At 36.6% G+C, this 17,610-nt stretch overlaps 1 protein-coding gene across 1 annotated transcript; it reads right to left on the reverse strand.

The window, feature by feature from the left end:
- Window positions 1-16,798: 16,798 nt before the first annotated feature.
- On the reverse strand, window positions 16,799-17,339 carry LOC148195150 (uncharacterized). Its single transcript, XM_088094343.1, has 2 exons — window positions 17,127-17,339; window positions 16,799-17,059 (listed from the first exon to the last, which is right to left on the reverse strand). Exons 1-2 carry the CDS (start codon window positions 17,337-17,339, stop codon window positions 16,799-16,801), a joined length of 474 nt encoding a protein of 157 aa, XP_087950469.1.
- Window positions 17,340-17,610: the final 271 nt, after the last annotated feature.

The raw sequence follows: 17,610 nt of genomic DNA on the forward strand, positions 1-17,610 counted from the left end.
TGATCAATCTCATGCATACATGTTTATTTTCTGTTTTGCATATTAAACTTCAAATATTTCGTTCTTAAGTCTTAGCTAATCAACGAACCACACAACTAAACTAGGCCGTGAGTCCTTTGGGAGAACGATACTTGGTCTTACCGAGTTTATTACTTGAAACGATTCGGTCATACTTACCGATTGTTCAACAAGTTTGTGACATCATATTTTGGTGATCATAAATTTGTCCATTAGTTACACTTGCCAAGGGGTAAACAGCGCTCAGGCGTGAATCGTTGGAAGAAAGATGGCGCTCAACGCCTCGAAAAGGGTGCCCAGGCGTGAATGCAAAGCTCCAGCGCTGAGGGTCATGAAAGGGGCGCCCAAGCGTGAGTGCGACCTTTTGTAACCTTCTATTCTGGTGCTCTTTCCGTCCTTTATGAGTTCCAACTTCTTGACAACTTAACTGTTCTTCCAATTCATCCCAATTTCCTAAAAAACCAAGGGTATTTAGTGATAGAATCTTCAAGTGTAACCTCAATTCTCTTATTTCCCAAAATAAACCAAAATCAAGAGAACAAACAAGTTTCTAAGTCAAAAAAGATTCATTTGATATCAAAATTTACTCTCAAATAACGGTGAAATCAACCGTTATCACGATTAAAGTCGATTAAAAGTAAAAGAGTATGGATCAGAAGATTCAAACACTGCTTTTTATACTGGTTCGACCAACCTGCTTACATCTAGTCTCCTTCCAACCACGAGAAGCAAATGCAGTATAATGATCAAGGTTTTTACAACAAGGCTTTTATAGCGACCTCACGTCAAAAATATAAAACACCTCTCTAACCCTCTAATCAAATATAGACAATACAATAACTAGACCAACAACAAGAATCCCCTCTCCTGCTGTCTAAACCCTTTGAGAAACCTCTCAAAGTCAAGAACGCTGCACGCTTTTCTTCCTGTAGTCACAACAAGGAACCTCAATCCAATCTACAAAGGATTGTAGACTCTTATCTCACAGTTACACCCAAATGTGCAGAATTGATCAGCCCTTTGAATACACAACAAACCTGCTCTTCAAGAATTCACAAGGAGATGATCACCACGGTCACTTATTGATTCTTGGAGCTCTTTTCCTCTTTCTACAAGATAGCATTTTATGAAAAATATCACAAAAAATTGTTAGATTCACAAAAGTCCTTACAGAAATCAAATTTGCGTCAATTTATAGTATAACACATCTTTGACGCATTTTAATCGACTAAGGTACTAATGCAGTCGAATATAACAATTCTGTTATAGCAGTTAGCAATAGTCAAAGCAATTAATTGAATTCGCAAGTAATGCAGTCGAATGACATTTAATGCTTGATCAACATATTTAAAAATATGACCGTTAGACATTTATATCAAGCATTAACAGAATTGCAAAACAGTAATAGACTTAGTCGAATGCAACACACATATAATTGACTATGTAACAATATAAATCATAGTTTTGAAAAACTTTTTCTTTGAAAAATCTCACAGCACACTTTGAAAAAGGTTTGTGCAAAGACACGAGTTTTAATCGACTTAAAACTGTTGTTTTGCCACACAATTAAAATTCAACATTAGTGCTTGTGGTTTTTCTCATCCAGAAACATGTGTCATGCATTGATGTATAAAATCACATATATAACACAGTTAAATGCAGTGAAATGCAATGAACAACACAACAAAAACACAATCATGTTCTTATATACGCATATAACATGTAAGCATAGAACATGTAACACATAATACACATGTGTTATTAATTATGAGTTGTCATAATAAAAAATTCAGATATTACTAAGATTGTGGGTTCAGCTAAACCAGTGCTCCCCTATTAACAATCTCAATAATTTCCCCCTTTTTTTATGATGCACAACCATGATTAATAATCAACCATGTTGCACAACTCCATACAGATTATCAATCAATTACCAATCAACATAATTCTCCCCCTTTGGGCATTAGCAAAGGTAAGCATAATGGTATTGATATACAAATAATCAAGCATACAGAGATACATCGGATACTCATCAAAAAACAAATAATGATGCTCCCCTTGTCAAAGATATTCACATGATTTAATATATACCCTCACCCTTAAATGTAGGCATGTGAAACATCTCAATGTATATGCAATGCTCCCCCTATCATTATGCATGCTTTAATCTCACAACACAGATGCACAAGTAAACAATTAATAACACATATATCAATAGTTATCAAATTAATACTACTTTTCAAGGTAACTTCAGTATTACCAAGTAGTATTCAAGAAGGTAGATAGGGCTAAAGTAACCCTGAGTCGTCTCCCAACGAACACAAAATTGCTTTTGAATATCTGACTCTTACGAATGTTGTGCAATGCTTATGGATAAAAGTAATGTTTGGAGAATGTTTAAAGAACAAATAAGAAACTTAAAAACAGTTACGATGAAATAGGCTAATTCCACTGTTTTTCCAAGGTAGATTCGTCATCGGTTATTCACGGATAATTGTTCAATTGATTATTGTTTAAGTTTCAAATTAATTAAAGTACATTCTTAATTAATTTGAGTGCGGGCACGCATTTAACCAAAGTAAATTCGCAATCAAATGCAAAACCTTTCTAGATTATTCACAATAAATTCAACTAAAGTACATTCTCAATCAAATTCTATTGTGTTTAATCATGTCTATTCTTAAATCTCCTAACCAAATTAAAAGCTAATCAATCAAAGTAAATTCTCAATTGATTATAGTTGAAATTATTACTAATCAATCAAAGTACATTCTCAATTGATAGTAAGAACCATTTAATCATATGAAAGTTCCTAAATTAAATCAAAGTAGATTCTCAATTTAAACCTAGAAACCCTAAAACTCATATAATCAATATGCATGTAGATTCAAACACATTATGATGCAAAAATCTTTGCTTTTAACAAGATAGAGAGATGAAAGACATAGAGAGAACAACTTAAATCAATAACCAAAGTAAACAATTGCATTAACTCAATCTAACCTCAGAATCCATAATGGAATTATGGCAGAATAGCCCTAGATGCTTAGCTCTCCATGAATGGAGTTGAATACAAGATGAAAGAAAAGTGAGAGGAGTATCAGAGAATGAATGAAATTGAAGTAAGTGAAGTCCTTGGTCTCTTTATATAGGGCTTGATTGGGCTTGGACTCTGAGTATTCAGTTGATAGAATCTTTTATCTTATATCTTCCAAATAACTAAAAGATTTAGATAATTATAACATTATTTGGAAGATATTTTCGGTTGATATTCCCAAATTAAATTAATTCACAACTAAATTTATCTTTTAGCTTTTCTAAATTTCCAAAATTGCACAATGCCCTGAAATTGTCTCTATCTGCACTTTAGCCCCTTCTGAATTTCCCAAATTGCAACTGAACCCCTTAGTTGACCAGAATCAATTCTGTTTGACTAGTTTTTCGCAGTCAATGGGAGACTGACACGTGTCAGCCCCTTTCCCACCCAAAATTAGGGTTTCAGATTGGGGAAAGCTCTTGTGCCGCCGCGAGAACGCGTTGTTCTCTATGCTTGTGCCTTCGCGGTGGTGATGATGCTTCTGTCTCTGGGTTTTCTGAATGCAGGTGCGTGTTGATGATGGGGAGCGGCGTGAATCGTGGTGTGTTGAGACTGGTTCACTAGTGAGTGCAAGGATCAGTGATGTGGCATCATTTGAGTGGTTCAATATGTTAATGGTGGACTGCCACGTGGCATGATCTGGTGAAGTTTGGCTTAGGAGGGGTGTGTATAGGAAACTTAGGGAGGTGTAGTAGAAATGGCTTAGTGTTTGGGCTTGGTCTTTGGCCTGTTTCAAAAATAGGAGTGTATGTAGGGATTTTAGGGGGTGCAAGGGTAAAGTCTGCCTGTTTGGCCCATCTGTACATTATTTTCCAAATAAAACCTGATTGAATTGCCATTTGAACCAATAGAACTTATAATTTCAGCTGCACAAATAAACGTAAGAATTTCAAGAATAATTTATGCAATTAAAATCACTTTTTAAGTCCCTTTAATTCCAAACACAATATATCAAATCATCACAAATCCTCTTTAAATCAATCATTCAAGCACAATTATCCCATCAAAAATTTGAATTTTAAAGCATAAATGTGGGTATAAATATGCACTCATCAATATGCAATGCTCCCCCTATCATTATGCATGCTTTAATCTCACAACACAGATGCACAAGTAAACAATTAATAACACATATATCAATAGTTAAAGATATCAGATATCCAAATATTGGAATCTTTAACCCCTGTTGATATACAATCGATTTGCCCTTAGTCATAATCGACTTTATTGCTTCCCGTGAGTTGATTTGCTGGTTTTATCCATCCAGTAAGGAATGTTCCTACAAAACCTTTCAAGATCTTTCTAGATCAAGCATTTTATAATCAATATGATATTGGAATTAACACATGTATAATATAAGTATGTAAATGTATGAATGTAATAGTAATCAACAGTTCATTCGCATAAAAGCATAGCATAATCGATTTTAATAACTTCTGATTTCATTAAAATCAACCATATAGTACAATCAGATAAAGCTAAGACAAAATGACATATAAAGCCATCTATTACAAAATAAAACACAACAATACAATCAACACAGAAAATAAACTACTACAATCAAACAAACTAAAACAAGCACTCCTAGTAACCTTATTCTGATTTAGATGTCTCTATAGAATCCTCATAAGATGAACTGCTTTCCCTTTGTTGTTGTTGAGCATCATCAAATTTTCTTACAAGCTAATTAACTTTTTCAATCAGAATTCTGAATTGATAAGGTGCAAATATCTCAAAATTAGTTTCAGGGAAGAAGTTTGTGCGTTCTTCATTTACAGCTGGTGTACTCCTAACTATTGACCGAGTCTTCTTCACCTTTGAAGCACCAACCTTTTATTGTCTTTACCAATCCAAGAGATGCAATAGTATTTCTGTTTATCATGTTTGTGCAATTGTAAGAACACTTTTGCTCGCCACTAATATCCACTCCTTGAAGCACAAGTATTCGACTTACAAAGACAACATAGGGCAGATAGTGAGATTGCCTGAGTGCAACATTTGTCATATGATCTTTTACAAACTCCACCCAGTTGGTGGGAACATCATTTTTGATTGCATATAACAAATAAACATCTTTGGTAGTCATTCTATCTTGTAGCAATCTTCCTGGTAGAATTACTCATGCAAGAAGGTAAGCTGTAATTCTTTCTTCCATGTTCAATCCTTCATGCAGATAGAGTCTTTCAATAGTATATCTTCCCGGAAATCTCAGCCAGTTTATGTAGATATCTCTCTTTTTCAGCCACCAGTTTGTCTCAGAATTTGGTAGATGAGAGAAGATACCTTCTGCTTTTAGTCCTGGAATTTGTTGCCATACATCATTGTTAATGTAAATATTAACACCTTTCACTCTTGACTGAATAACACCATTTGTTATCCTCAAGTTGTTGTAAAACACCCTTATCAGGTCAATGTACCAGTCACCCTTCATTTGAACAAAAGTAGAGAGTTCTTGAGTTTCAAGCCATCCTGGAAACTGAAAGTCCTCTCTTTCAAACATACTTAGATTCAGATACTTGGGTGGAACAACAATCTTCACTCTTCCATCTAGAAATCTTTCTCTAGTCTCATCATCACTGATCCAACCTGAGGGATCAAGACCTCTTGCAGTTGCTACTTCTTTGCCTCTGCTTCCCCTGATGGACGATTTGAAGACGCCATGTGATACAAATTTCTTGGACACTCTTCTTCAGTCTAGGGTTACAGGATTATGAGCACAAAATACCCTAAATGCTAATACAGTGAAATAAATGAGACGTTCATGAGGGCGCGAACAACATCCATTTAATTTTGCCCAATTAAAATTTTCAAATAAGAAAGTCCATACCAGATTTTTAATTAGTTTAATTAATTCCAAAGTCGATTACATGTATCAACAATGATTAAGAAACAAAGACATACATGCTTCAAACATATTTGACTTTATACTTAATATAATCGGTTAAAACTCGAGCGAGTTGTTTTTCATATAATACAATCACTCAATCAATCATTCAACAAATATGCATTCATCAATCAATCATACAAACAATTATTATGCATGATGCAATGAAAATACATCAGTTACCACTTTCAGAATCTCAAGAATTTTTTACTTCATCATGGTAGTTCATCCTTGAGTTGAATTCTGCTTCAGCAGCAACTACTACCCTGCAAAATAGTTAAACATTTTTGACACTGTACCCATTTGAATTTGGGTCCTGTCTTGTTAGTTTCAGAGAGTTGTTCCGTAGAGATCCACCTGTACTTTCCTTTTGAAACACCAACTTTTCTAGTAACAATTTCTAACATTATGACCAATATTGTTACAATAAAAGCATGCATGAGTAACAGGTTTACTAAGATCAAGAAATTTCTTTGAATTAGACATATTACTTTGAGCCTTATAACCAATTCCTTGTTTGTAGACAACTTTACCAGAAGCTCTTAGAACAACAACTAAGTTTTCTTTTCCCTATGTGAATTTTACTAGAGTGCTAGTCAAGTAATCAATTTTTTCAATATGAACAAGAAATTTTTCACATTCTTTCTCAACTATCGTTGTTTCAGTTTTGACTATCTTAGCAGACTCTAAGGCATTTTTTAACTCCTGATGGAAAACCATCAAGAAATCACATTGGACCTCTTACTAGAGCAATGGCAAGGAAGATTCAAGAAGAAGAAGGATCACCTAACATTTTAAATCTATGGAAGGTTACTTATAAAAATCCTTCTTCTCTTAACTAAAGCACTTATACTTTGTTTTGTAGGAATTAATAAATCTTGGAGACTATGATTGAGCCATCCAAGAAGTTAAATCAATAGAACCAAGCAAAGGAGCCAAAAAGGAGGTGCTTACGGCATGCACCAGCATTTTCCACGTGAATTGGCTGATTTGGAAGGAAGCATACACCTTGCTGGCTGAGCTGGAATGAAGCATGGACTTTGCTTGATCAAAATAAATCTGAATAATTTGAATTTAGGAGGGAATTAAAATCAGAAATTAGGCTCCTCTTCACCTATAAATAAGAGGGCCTTTTCTTTGTATTGACTTACTTTTGAGCTTAGTAAATTGCTGCTGAATTTAATTTCCAGCCCTATTGCTCTTGAGTCATTTGTTCTCTCTACTTTCTCTTCCCTTTCCTCTAGCTTCCTTCCATTGTAGGAAGGCCTTCTGAGCTGTGAGGTTCCCCCACATACTCATTCCACTCAAACACACCAACCATCAACCAATCTCACTCAATTTCCGCTGCATTCTCACTGCTGATTTCAATCTGCTGCACCAATACTGTTCTGGATTTTTTTTGAAGCTTTGTCTGCAAGGTCCAGGTCATTCTAAGCATGGCTAAGCTTCCATCAAGTGGTATCAGAGCCTTGGTTGTCCACGCAAACCAGAGCTAAGTTTCTCTTCCATTTTCTGCTTCCAATGGTGATCTAATTTCTGTTTCAGTTTTCCAAATCAGTGTTCTGTTTTGTTTCCAGAGGTGCTGTTTTTCATTTCTGTTTTGCTGTGTATTACTTTTCCAGTAGTTCAATTGAGTTTCCTTTGTGTGTTGATGTTGTCCTTCATTTTAAACGGTGAATTTTCTTTGTTTGAGTCATTTCCAGCTTTAATTTTCAATTTCAGTGTTGTCTTGGTCATGCGCAAGTGAATATTGCAGTTTTAATTTCTGTCACTGCTTTGGTATTCTTTTCTGCTGGTTTAATTTGTTTTGCTTGAGTTCAAGTGCTAGAAAACTATATATCAACCAATAAAGGCAATGAGAATTTGTTCTAGCCTTGGTGATACAAGCTAAAGCACTAGAAATCCATTTTGATTTCAAATCTGTGTTGAACTCTGCTGCAAAATTTCAATTCTGTTTTAAATCATGAATCTGTTTTCCAGTTGATTTCTTTTTTATTCTAGTGCTTTATACAAATTTGGTTGATGATAGTGAATGATGCTAAAAGTGTAGCAGACCATTACAAGCAATGAAATGCAATTTGCATAGCTTGGTTGCTCACAATTAATAGCATTCCACTGTTGTAGCTTTTAATCCAAGCTTTTCACCGTGCTAAGTTTCTTTGAATTGTCTAATCTGAGTTTGGTCATGCTAAGCACATTAAATCTAGCTTAGATCTGTGTTTTTACACTTCTTAGAGTCATTTCCTTTGCTGTCCAGTTTTTGAATCCATGAAAAACTAAAAGTGGTTGGTTAATTGATGGTTTTTGCTGCATAATTTGGCCATAGCGAGGGTGATTTTCGAATCCTGCTGTTTCTGTGCTTTTGGAAAGCTGAGCAAGTCTAAATGGATGATTAAAAGTTGTTAATACTATTCATTTGGTCAAAATTGAAGTTATATGCAGATTGGATACTTAAACCATCAATTTTGAGTTAAAATTGGAAGTGGACCAGTGAATTTGAGTAGTAAGCGTTAATTCAGTTGTTTAAGAGTTTAAACATGTTTAATATCATGAATTAAAGTTGTTTGAACATTCATCCAAGCTGCTGAAACACTGCTACTCATTTTGGGTTCCAAAACCACCATTTTAGTTCATAATTTTTGTGCAGATTTTGATTTTTTCCAGCAACTGTTTTGGTAATTTTGGTTTAAATTACATTGCTGGATGGTGAAAAAGCTGGTTCAATGTTTAAAAATGAAAATACATGATCAAAAGAAGAAGAATCAAGTGTTAAAAAGCTGTTAGAACCAACCAATCCAGATTACAAATCTTGAAAAACAAAGCTGAAACTCAGTGAGGCATTTTATCAAACACTTTTGAAAATTATCAAACAGTTTGTATTGGAAGAATTTCTGGACTGTGCTTGTGTTTTTTCTTGCTTTATTCATCCATTCTAGTGCATTTGATAAGTTCCTTTTGTGTACATTTCATTGGTGTGCTGTTCCAAATTGCTGTGTCTATTTTTTTGGCATCCTAAGTTTCAAAACAGCAGCATAGTTTGGTGCAAACAGCAGCATAGTTTGGTGCAGATTTTTTTAAACTGATTGGTGTGATTTTGCTGAGTTTTGGAGTGTATGTGCAAGCTGATTGGGGCATCCAGCACCAGAATCCTTCTCCTACTTTGGTAGCCTCCTAGGAAGTGGTTTGAGCATTGAAAGTGGAGCAAGAAGGAAGACTCAACAGCAGCCAAACACCACTGTCCAGCAGCTGAAAAACTCTGTTACAGCAACTGAAAAACTCTGTTACAGCAACATTTCAAACCTGGAAAAAGAGCAACTCACACCTTCATTTTGAGTAGCTTTCTGCAGCAGCAAGAAGACAAAGCTCACATTACTTCTAGGCCTCATTTCAAGTTTATTTACACCAAATATCACGGAATTTGCTGTTTGAAATTGTATTTTTTTCTTTGCTGTTTTTTTGAGCCAAGTAACTTGGAAAAATGCTCTTGAAGCAATTCCAAGTTCACAATTGAACATTGTAATAGTCCAATTTCGTTTTCTTAGTGTGGAAGTGTGTCAAGGGGCTCCAAGTGTCACTTGCACTTTCACTTAGGGCCGTCTAGCATTTACATTCTTGCATCTTTATTGCTTTCTTTAATTTCTTGCTTAATTTTTTTTTGTTTTTTTTAAGTCTCCGTGGTATATAGGATTTCATAGCATTTAGTCAACCTTTCTTTGGTTTTAGGTTCATTTCATAACATTTGAAAAGAATTTGAAGAATTTCTACTTAGAAACTAAGGTAAAAGATAACTCTAAGGAAACTCTGGCTAAGGAAGAACTTGGTTTCTAAGCTTGTCCATTTGTGACTCACCTCTTCTTCCTGGGAGCTACTTAGAAACATCTTTTACCTCTAGAATCTCTTAGAAATTTTTTCACCAAAAAATAAAGAAAGCTTGTGAAAATCTTTCATCATTACTTGTCAAATATTTTGAAAACCTTGTGAAAACCTCTTTCATTTGACAAGAATGAGTTAATCAAGTGTGCAAGGTAGCATCAAACCCAATAGTGAGAGTTCTTTAAGGGAGGAATTTCAACAAAAATTTGAACAAAGGGATAGAGAGATTAGTGAGCTCAAAGACATGATTAGTCAACTTTTGATTAATCAAGACAAAAAGAAAGAGAGATCTTCCCATAGGAGAAGAGAAGAATCATCATCTTCTCATAGTGAGCTGAGCAATATAGTAGTCATCACAATGATGACCACTACCAAATGCCTCCTAGAAGACATCATAGAGTGAGAGAACACCATCCAAGAGAGCCCAAATTGATCTACCTTATTTCATGGGAAAGGATGATGTGGAAGAATATCTAGAGTGAGAAATGAAAGTTGAGCAATTGTTTGAGTGCCACCAAATAGAGATGAAAGGAGAGTCACCATGGTTTCTCTAAGCTTTCAAGGCTATGCCTTAATTTGGTGGACAACCTTGGTCAAGGATTATAGGCTAAGACACTTACCTCCCATTAGATATTGGAATGAGTTGAGAACTGCCTTGAGGAGGAGGCATGTACCAGCCCTATGATAGGGAGATAATGGATAAACTCCATAAACTCCAACAAAGGAACATGAGTGTTGAGGAATATAGACAAAAAATGGAATTACTCATGTTGAGGGCTGGGATAAGAGAGGAACCAAGAATCAAATTGCTAGGTTCCAAAGTGGACTCAACTATGACATAAGAGATAGGGTTGAACTTATACCCTACAATGATCTCAATGAGTTAGTCCAACTTTGTGTGAGGGTAGAGCAACAACTAAAGAGGAAAATCTCCACCAAGAAAGATTACCCTCATAGTTCTAATCAAAAAAAAGATTACCCTCATAGTTCTTACCATAAGAAAGAGTATAAGAGGGAGGGTAGTCAAACCAAGCCAAGATATGAAGACAGAGAGAGAGAGAGGAAAAGAAAAAGTCAAAGAACCTTCAAGAGATCATAAGAGTAAGGAGACTAAGTGCTTTAGATGTGGGGGAAAAGGGCACTATGCATCTGAGTGCCGCAATAGAAGGTCAACTTACATCCTTGAGCATGAGAGTGAAAGTGAGGGTTCTTCATATAGTGAGTCTGAAACATCCACTTCTGAAGAGAAGAAGCTTTACCTTGTGATGGTGACTTACTTATGGTAAGGAGACTCCTGGAAAGTAAACATGTAGAATTAGAACAGTCACAAAGAGAGAACCTATTCCACACAAGATGCAAAGTTTTAGAAAAGACATGTTCATGATAGTGGATAGTGGCTCTTGTTGCAACTGTTGTAGTTCTAGAATGGTAGAAAAGCTTGGCTTAACCACTACTCCTCATCCTAAACCTTACAAACTTCAATGGATCAAAGAGGATGATGGAATAGTAGTTAAAGAACAAGTAAGTGTACCTATTTCCATTGGCAAATATGAAGATCAAATTGTTTGTGATATAGTACCAATGGAAGCTGGGCACATATTACTTGGAAGACCTTGGCAATATGATAAACAGCTTTACATGATGGAGTCACCAACAAAATCACCATTCAACACAAGGAAAGAAAATTATTTTGTGTCCTCTTACACCTTCACAAGTAAGAGAGGACCAAATAATTCTTAAGAAGAAGTTGGATGGAGAAAAGAAAAAGAAAATAAGAAAGAAAGAAAGAATTTGGTAACCCATGCCTCAGCCCATGAAGTTGTCCAACCTCAAACCTTAAATATTTCCAAAAATCTTTTTCTTGGACAACCACATTTCCTTCTTTATTGCAAAGAGGCATTTGTTTCAATCAATCATGAACTTGGTTCTCTACCAAAGGGGTTGCAAAAACTTTTAAAGGAATTTGATGATATATTTCCCAAAGAGGTACCAAGTGGATTACCACCTTTGAGGGAATAGAACATCAAATAGATTTGGTGCCTGGGGCAAGCCTACCCAATAGGCCAGCCTATAGAACCAACCCTATGGAAACAAAAGAAATAGAGAACAAGTTAATGACTTGTTGAACAAAGGGTGGATCCAAAAGAGTTTAAGTCCCTGTTGCTGTGCTGTGTTGTTGGTCCTAGAAGGATGGATCTTGGAGAATGTGTACAGATTGTAGGCCATTAACAACATACTGTCAAGTATAGGGCACCCCCTTCCTAGGCTAGATGATATGCTGGATGGATTACATGGAGCAAATTTTTCACCAAAATTGATCTCAAAGCGGATATCATCAAATAAGAATTCATGAAGGAGATGAATGGAAAACTGCTTTTAAGACCAAGTTTGGTTTGTATGAATGGTTAGTCATGCCCTTTGGCTTGACCAATGCTCCAAGTACATTCATGAGGTTAATGAACCATGTTCTTAGAGAATGCATAGGGAGATTTGTAGTGGTCTACTTTGATGATATCCTAATCTATAGTCAAGGCCTTCAAGAACATTTTAATCATGTCAGAAAAGTCTTGCTTCTTCTTAGAGAACATCATCTTTTTGCCAACTTTGACAAATGTACTTTTTGTCAAGAAAGTGTGATTTTCCTTGGATTCAAAGTGGGAAAAGAAGGTGTACATGTTGATCCAGAGAAGATCAAGGCTATACAAGAATGGCCAACCCCTAAAAATGTAGGAGAGGTGAGAAGTTTTCATGGGTTAGCAAGTTTTTATAGAAGATTTGTGAAAGACTTCTCCACCATAGCTGCTCCTTTAAATGAGCTAGTCAAGAAAGATATGCCTTTTATTTGGGGTGATAAGCAAGAGTTGTCTTTTGAGACTTTGAAACACAAGTTAACACATGCACCTATTCTAGTTTTGCCTGATTTTTCCAAAGCCTTTGAACTAGAATGTGATGCATCTGGGGTAGGAATAGGAGCTGTTTTAATACAAGGAGGACATCCCGTAGCTTACTTTAGTGAAAAACTTAGGGGGCCTACCTTAAACTATCCTACCTATGACAAAGAGTTGTATGCCCTCATTAGAGCTTTAAAAACTTGGGAGCATTACTTGGTAACTAGAGAATTCATCATACACACTGACCATGAATCTCTCAAGTACATTAAAGGGCAAGCAAAGCTAAACAAAAGACATGCAAAGTGGGTGGAATATCTTGAGCAATTTCCCTATGTCATCAAACACAAAAAGGGGAGTACTAATGTTGTTGCGGATGCTTTATCTAGAAGACATGCATTATTAGTAACCCTAGGATCCCAAATACTAGGATTTGATGACATAAAAGAGTTATATGAAAATGATGAAACATTTGCATCCACTTATTCATCATGTCTTAAGAAGCCTTTTGATGGATTCTATCTTTCTGAGGGGTATCTTTTTAATAAAGGAAAACTTTGTATACCCCAAGGATCCATTAGAAAACTTCTTATCAAAGAGAGTCATGGAGGAGGACTCATGGGCCATCATGGAGTTGATAAAACTCTAAACATTTTGAAAAGTAAATTTTATTGGCCACACATGAGAATAGATGTTCAAAGGCATTGTTCTAAATGTATAGCTTGTTTACAAGCTAAGTCCAAAATTATGCCTCATGGACTCTATACACCTCTTCCTATAGCTAATACCCCTTGGGAGGACATAAGCATGGACTTTGTCTTAGGATTGCCAAGAACTCAAAGGGGGTATGATTCTATATTTGTGGTAGTAGATCGTTTTAGTAAAATGGCTCATTTTATACCCTGCCACAAAGTAGATGATGCTAGCTATATCTCTAGACTCTTCTTTAAAGAAATAGTGAGATTGCATGGCTTACCCAAAACTATAGTGTCTGATAGAGATGTGAAGTTTCTAAGCCATTTTTGGAAAACTTTATGGAAAAGCTTGGAACTAAACTTCTATTTTCTACTACATGTCACCCACAAACTGATGGGCAAACTGAAGTAGTAAATAGATCTTTATCTACATTATTAAGGGTAATATTAAGAGGAAATAACAAATCTTGGGATGAACATCTACCTCATATTGAATTTGCTTATAATAGAGTAGTCCACAAGACTACTAATCTTTCTCCTTTTGAGGTTGTTTATGGTTTTAACCCTATCACACCTCTTGATTTACTACCTCTTCCAGAATCATCTTCTTTTCTTCATAAAGAAGGTGCTTCTAAAGCGGAGTTTATCAAGAAGTTACATGAGAAAGTTAAAATCCAAATTGAAAAACAAACTAAAAAATATGCAGAATACAACAACAAAGGGAGAAAGAAAATAGTTTTTGAAAAAGGAGACCTAGTTTGGCTTCATTTGAGAAAGGAAAGATTTCCCTCTCAAAGGAAATCCAAACTTAGTCCAAGAGGAGATGGTCCATTCAAGGTGGTCAAAAAGATAAATGATAATGCATACATATTAGACCTTCCTGAAAGTTATGGTGTCAGTCCTACTTTTAACATCTGCGATTTAATTCCTTTCACAGGAGATGATCAACAGGATGAAGCAGATCTGAGGACAGATCTTTTTCAAGAGGGAGGGTCTGATGGAAAACCATCAAGAAATCACATTGGACCTCTTACTAGAGCAATGGCAAGGAAGATTCAAGAAGAAGAAGGATCACCTAACATTTTACTTCTATGGAAGGTTACTTATAAAAATCCTTCTTCTCTTAACTAAAGCACTTATACTTTGTTTTGTAGGAATTAATAAATCTTGGAGACTATGATTGAGCCATCCAAGAAGTTAAATCAATAGAACCAAGCAAAGGAGCCAAAAAGGAGGTGCTTACGGCATGCACCAGCATTTTCCACGTGAATTGGCTGATTTGGAAGGAAGCATACACCTTGCTGGCTGAGCTGGAATGAGGCATGGACTTTGCTTGATCAAAATAAATCTAAATAATTTGAATTTAGGAGGGAATTAAAATCAGAAATTAGGCTCCTCTTCACCTATAAATAAGAGGGTCTTTTCTTTGCATTGACTTACTTTTGAGCTTAGTAAATTGCTGCTGAATTTAATTTCCAGCCCTATTGCTCTTGAGTCATTTGTTCTCTCTTCTTTCTCTTCCCTTTCCTCTAGCTTCCTTCCATTGTAGGAAGGCCTTCTGAGCTGTGAGGTTCCCCCACATACTCATTCCACTCAAACACACCAACCATCAACCAATCTCACTCAATTTCCGCTGCATTCTCACTGCTGATTTCAATCTGCTGCACCAATACTGTTCTGGATTTTTTTTTTAAACTTTGTCTGCATGGTCCAGGTCATTCTAAGCATGGCTAAGCTTCCATCAAAATAGGTCTAAGATACAATCATTTTCAGGACCAATTTGTCCAAAGATCCAGGCCAGATTTACAAAGGAATCCCAAGCAACCAAGAACTGGATACCTAGGTAACTTTCTTCATAACTTCATAAATGTTTATTCATTCCTTGGTAAACTTTATGTCAGACACTTAAATGTGTTGTTTAAATTTTTTTTTATTTCTTTATAGCTGGTCAGCACACAAACTCTTTGAAGTAAGACACGTCTCCCAAAGTGGAGAAAAATTTGTTGTAAACATAGACGAGTTCTCATGCTCGTGCAGGAGATGGAGCATCACAGGAATTCCATGTTGTCACTCCCTAGCCGCAATGAAGCTTCTTAATATTGATGGCCAGCAGTTCATTCCGGCTTGCTTTCTAAAGTCCACCTATGAAGAAACCTATGCATCAATCGTATATCCCATCAACGGAAACAACATGTGGGACCTAACACCATATCCGGATGTCATGCCTCCTAGGAAAAAGGTTATGCCTGGAAGACCTAAAAGGAAAAGAAGACTGGAGCAGTGGGAGATCAGAAAGGATGATTCACGAGTGAGCAAGGGTGGTTTGCGGAAGAGATGCGGGCTATGTAGGGAGGTTGGGCACAACAGGAGTCGTTGCCCCAAAGCAACCCAAGAACCAATCATGCCATCATCACAGTTATCTGAAGTGTGTATGAATGACCAGGAAGCTCAACTATAGATGTGTGTATAAATGACAATGATGCCAAGTTTAAGGATCTTATTATGTAATAGTCTAAGGAACAAGGTTTATGGTTTTACTGCTATGTAATTTAATGAATGACAATGATGCCAACTATGTATGGTTTTCGATGTATTACAATGAGCAGGAACTATTTTGGATGTATTACAATGTTTTGGATATATTACAATTTCCTTCTTTGACGTCTTATATAGAACGATACACGAGGGTGGACGACCAGACCGAACGGTCTGCAACACGGAGGTAATTGGAAAGACCGATACAGGAGGGTGGACGACCAGACCGAACGGTCTTGAACACGGAGGTAGTTGGAAAAGCGATACAGGAGGTGGACGACCAGACCGAACGGTCTTCACCACGGAGGTAGTTCGAAGAGCGATACAGGAGGGTGGACGACCAGACCAAACGGTCTTGAACACGGATGTAGTTGGACGAGCGGTAGACAAGGGAGGACGACCACACCGAACGGTCTTCAGCACGGAGGTTGTTCGAAGACCGATGCAGGAGGGTGGACGACCAGACCGAACGGTCTTGAGCACGGACGTAGTTGGATGAGCGGTACACGAGGGAGGACGACTAAACCGAACGCTAGGGAATAGGGACCTAGTTGGACGAGCGATAGACACGGTAGTTGGACGAGCGTTAATTATTATGTAACATTGCTGTGAATAAAATAAACATTCAACAGTTTTCAAAAGGCCTTAAAACCTGCTACATTAAACCAAAACCTCAATTTATTATGTTTATCACTTCAGTAACACAACTTCATTCCTTCACATCTCGTCATATACATAAACAGTTCCATCCTAACAAACCGAAAAACCCGGCTAATTTCTTCCTAAGAATACGATCAACACTACTACATTATGGATTTATAATCCATATTGAAATTACAATAATATTAAGTAAAAAAATCAAAATAACCAATCCTGTCAACACCTTAATCCATTTCTCCACAACGTTGACAGATTTAATCAAATCACTCATCATCTTCGATCCACCTCCCATTTCTCCTGTCTTTGACAAAGACTCATGCTTTTCTTCCCACTTCACATTCGTATAGCTTTTGTCATTACCGTCTTCACAACACCATTTGAAGAAATTGCAACCACCTTCATGTCCAGTCTGTGAAAAAAATAACAATTAAAACGACTTTCCACTCAAACAAAACACTACTTCTACACGTTCTTACCTTGTACTTAGGGCAGCTCCAGAATTGCTTCCCTCTGTTCTTAGCAGTTCTAGCTGTTCTTACCACTGTTTTCTCTCCACAGAGGCAAAGGGGTGATACACCATCAATGGTAGATACTCCACCACCACGAAAAACGACATCACAGTTTTGATTCCGCCACCCATTGCATGTCGAAGATGAACAAGAATGCGATTTCTGCACTTCATTATCCATCACTTCGAGTCGAACAAAGAACGCGCACCCTCCCACTTCCAACTACATAAGCTTCACCAACGAACATCGGCAAAACCATACATGGGGGACCACCAAAATGCAATCAAAACCAGAGACCAAACCATACATCATGGGGGACCACCAAAATGCAATTAAAACCAGAGACCAAACCATACATCAATGGGGACAAACACTGACCTTCCTTGAGATTAACCTCCACTAACCACGTGCTTCAGCTTCTTGCTTCCAACAACAAAAGGACCCACACCTG

This window comes from Vigna umbellata, chromosome 7 (assembly GCF_029865625.1).
Source record: "Vigna umbellata cultivar VRB3 chromosome 7, Vumbellata_1.0, whole genome shotgun sequence".
In the NCBI taxonomy this organism is placed as follows: Eukaryota; Viridiplantae; Streptophyta; class Magnoliopsida; order Fabales; family Fabaceae; genus Vigna; species Vigna umbellata.

What these genes read in the sequence shown, in the direction of transcription:
- LOC148195150 (XM_088094343.1), bottom strand. Translation starts at nt 17,339, where the DNA reads ATGGATAATGAAGTGCAGAAATCGCATTCTTGTTCATCTTCGACATGC. An exon ending in GGAGCTGCCCTAAGTACAAG is followed by an intron (nt 17,060 to 17,126) that starts GTAAGAACGTGT and finishes TTTTTTTCACAG; the next exon opens with ACTGGACATGAAGGTGGTTG.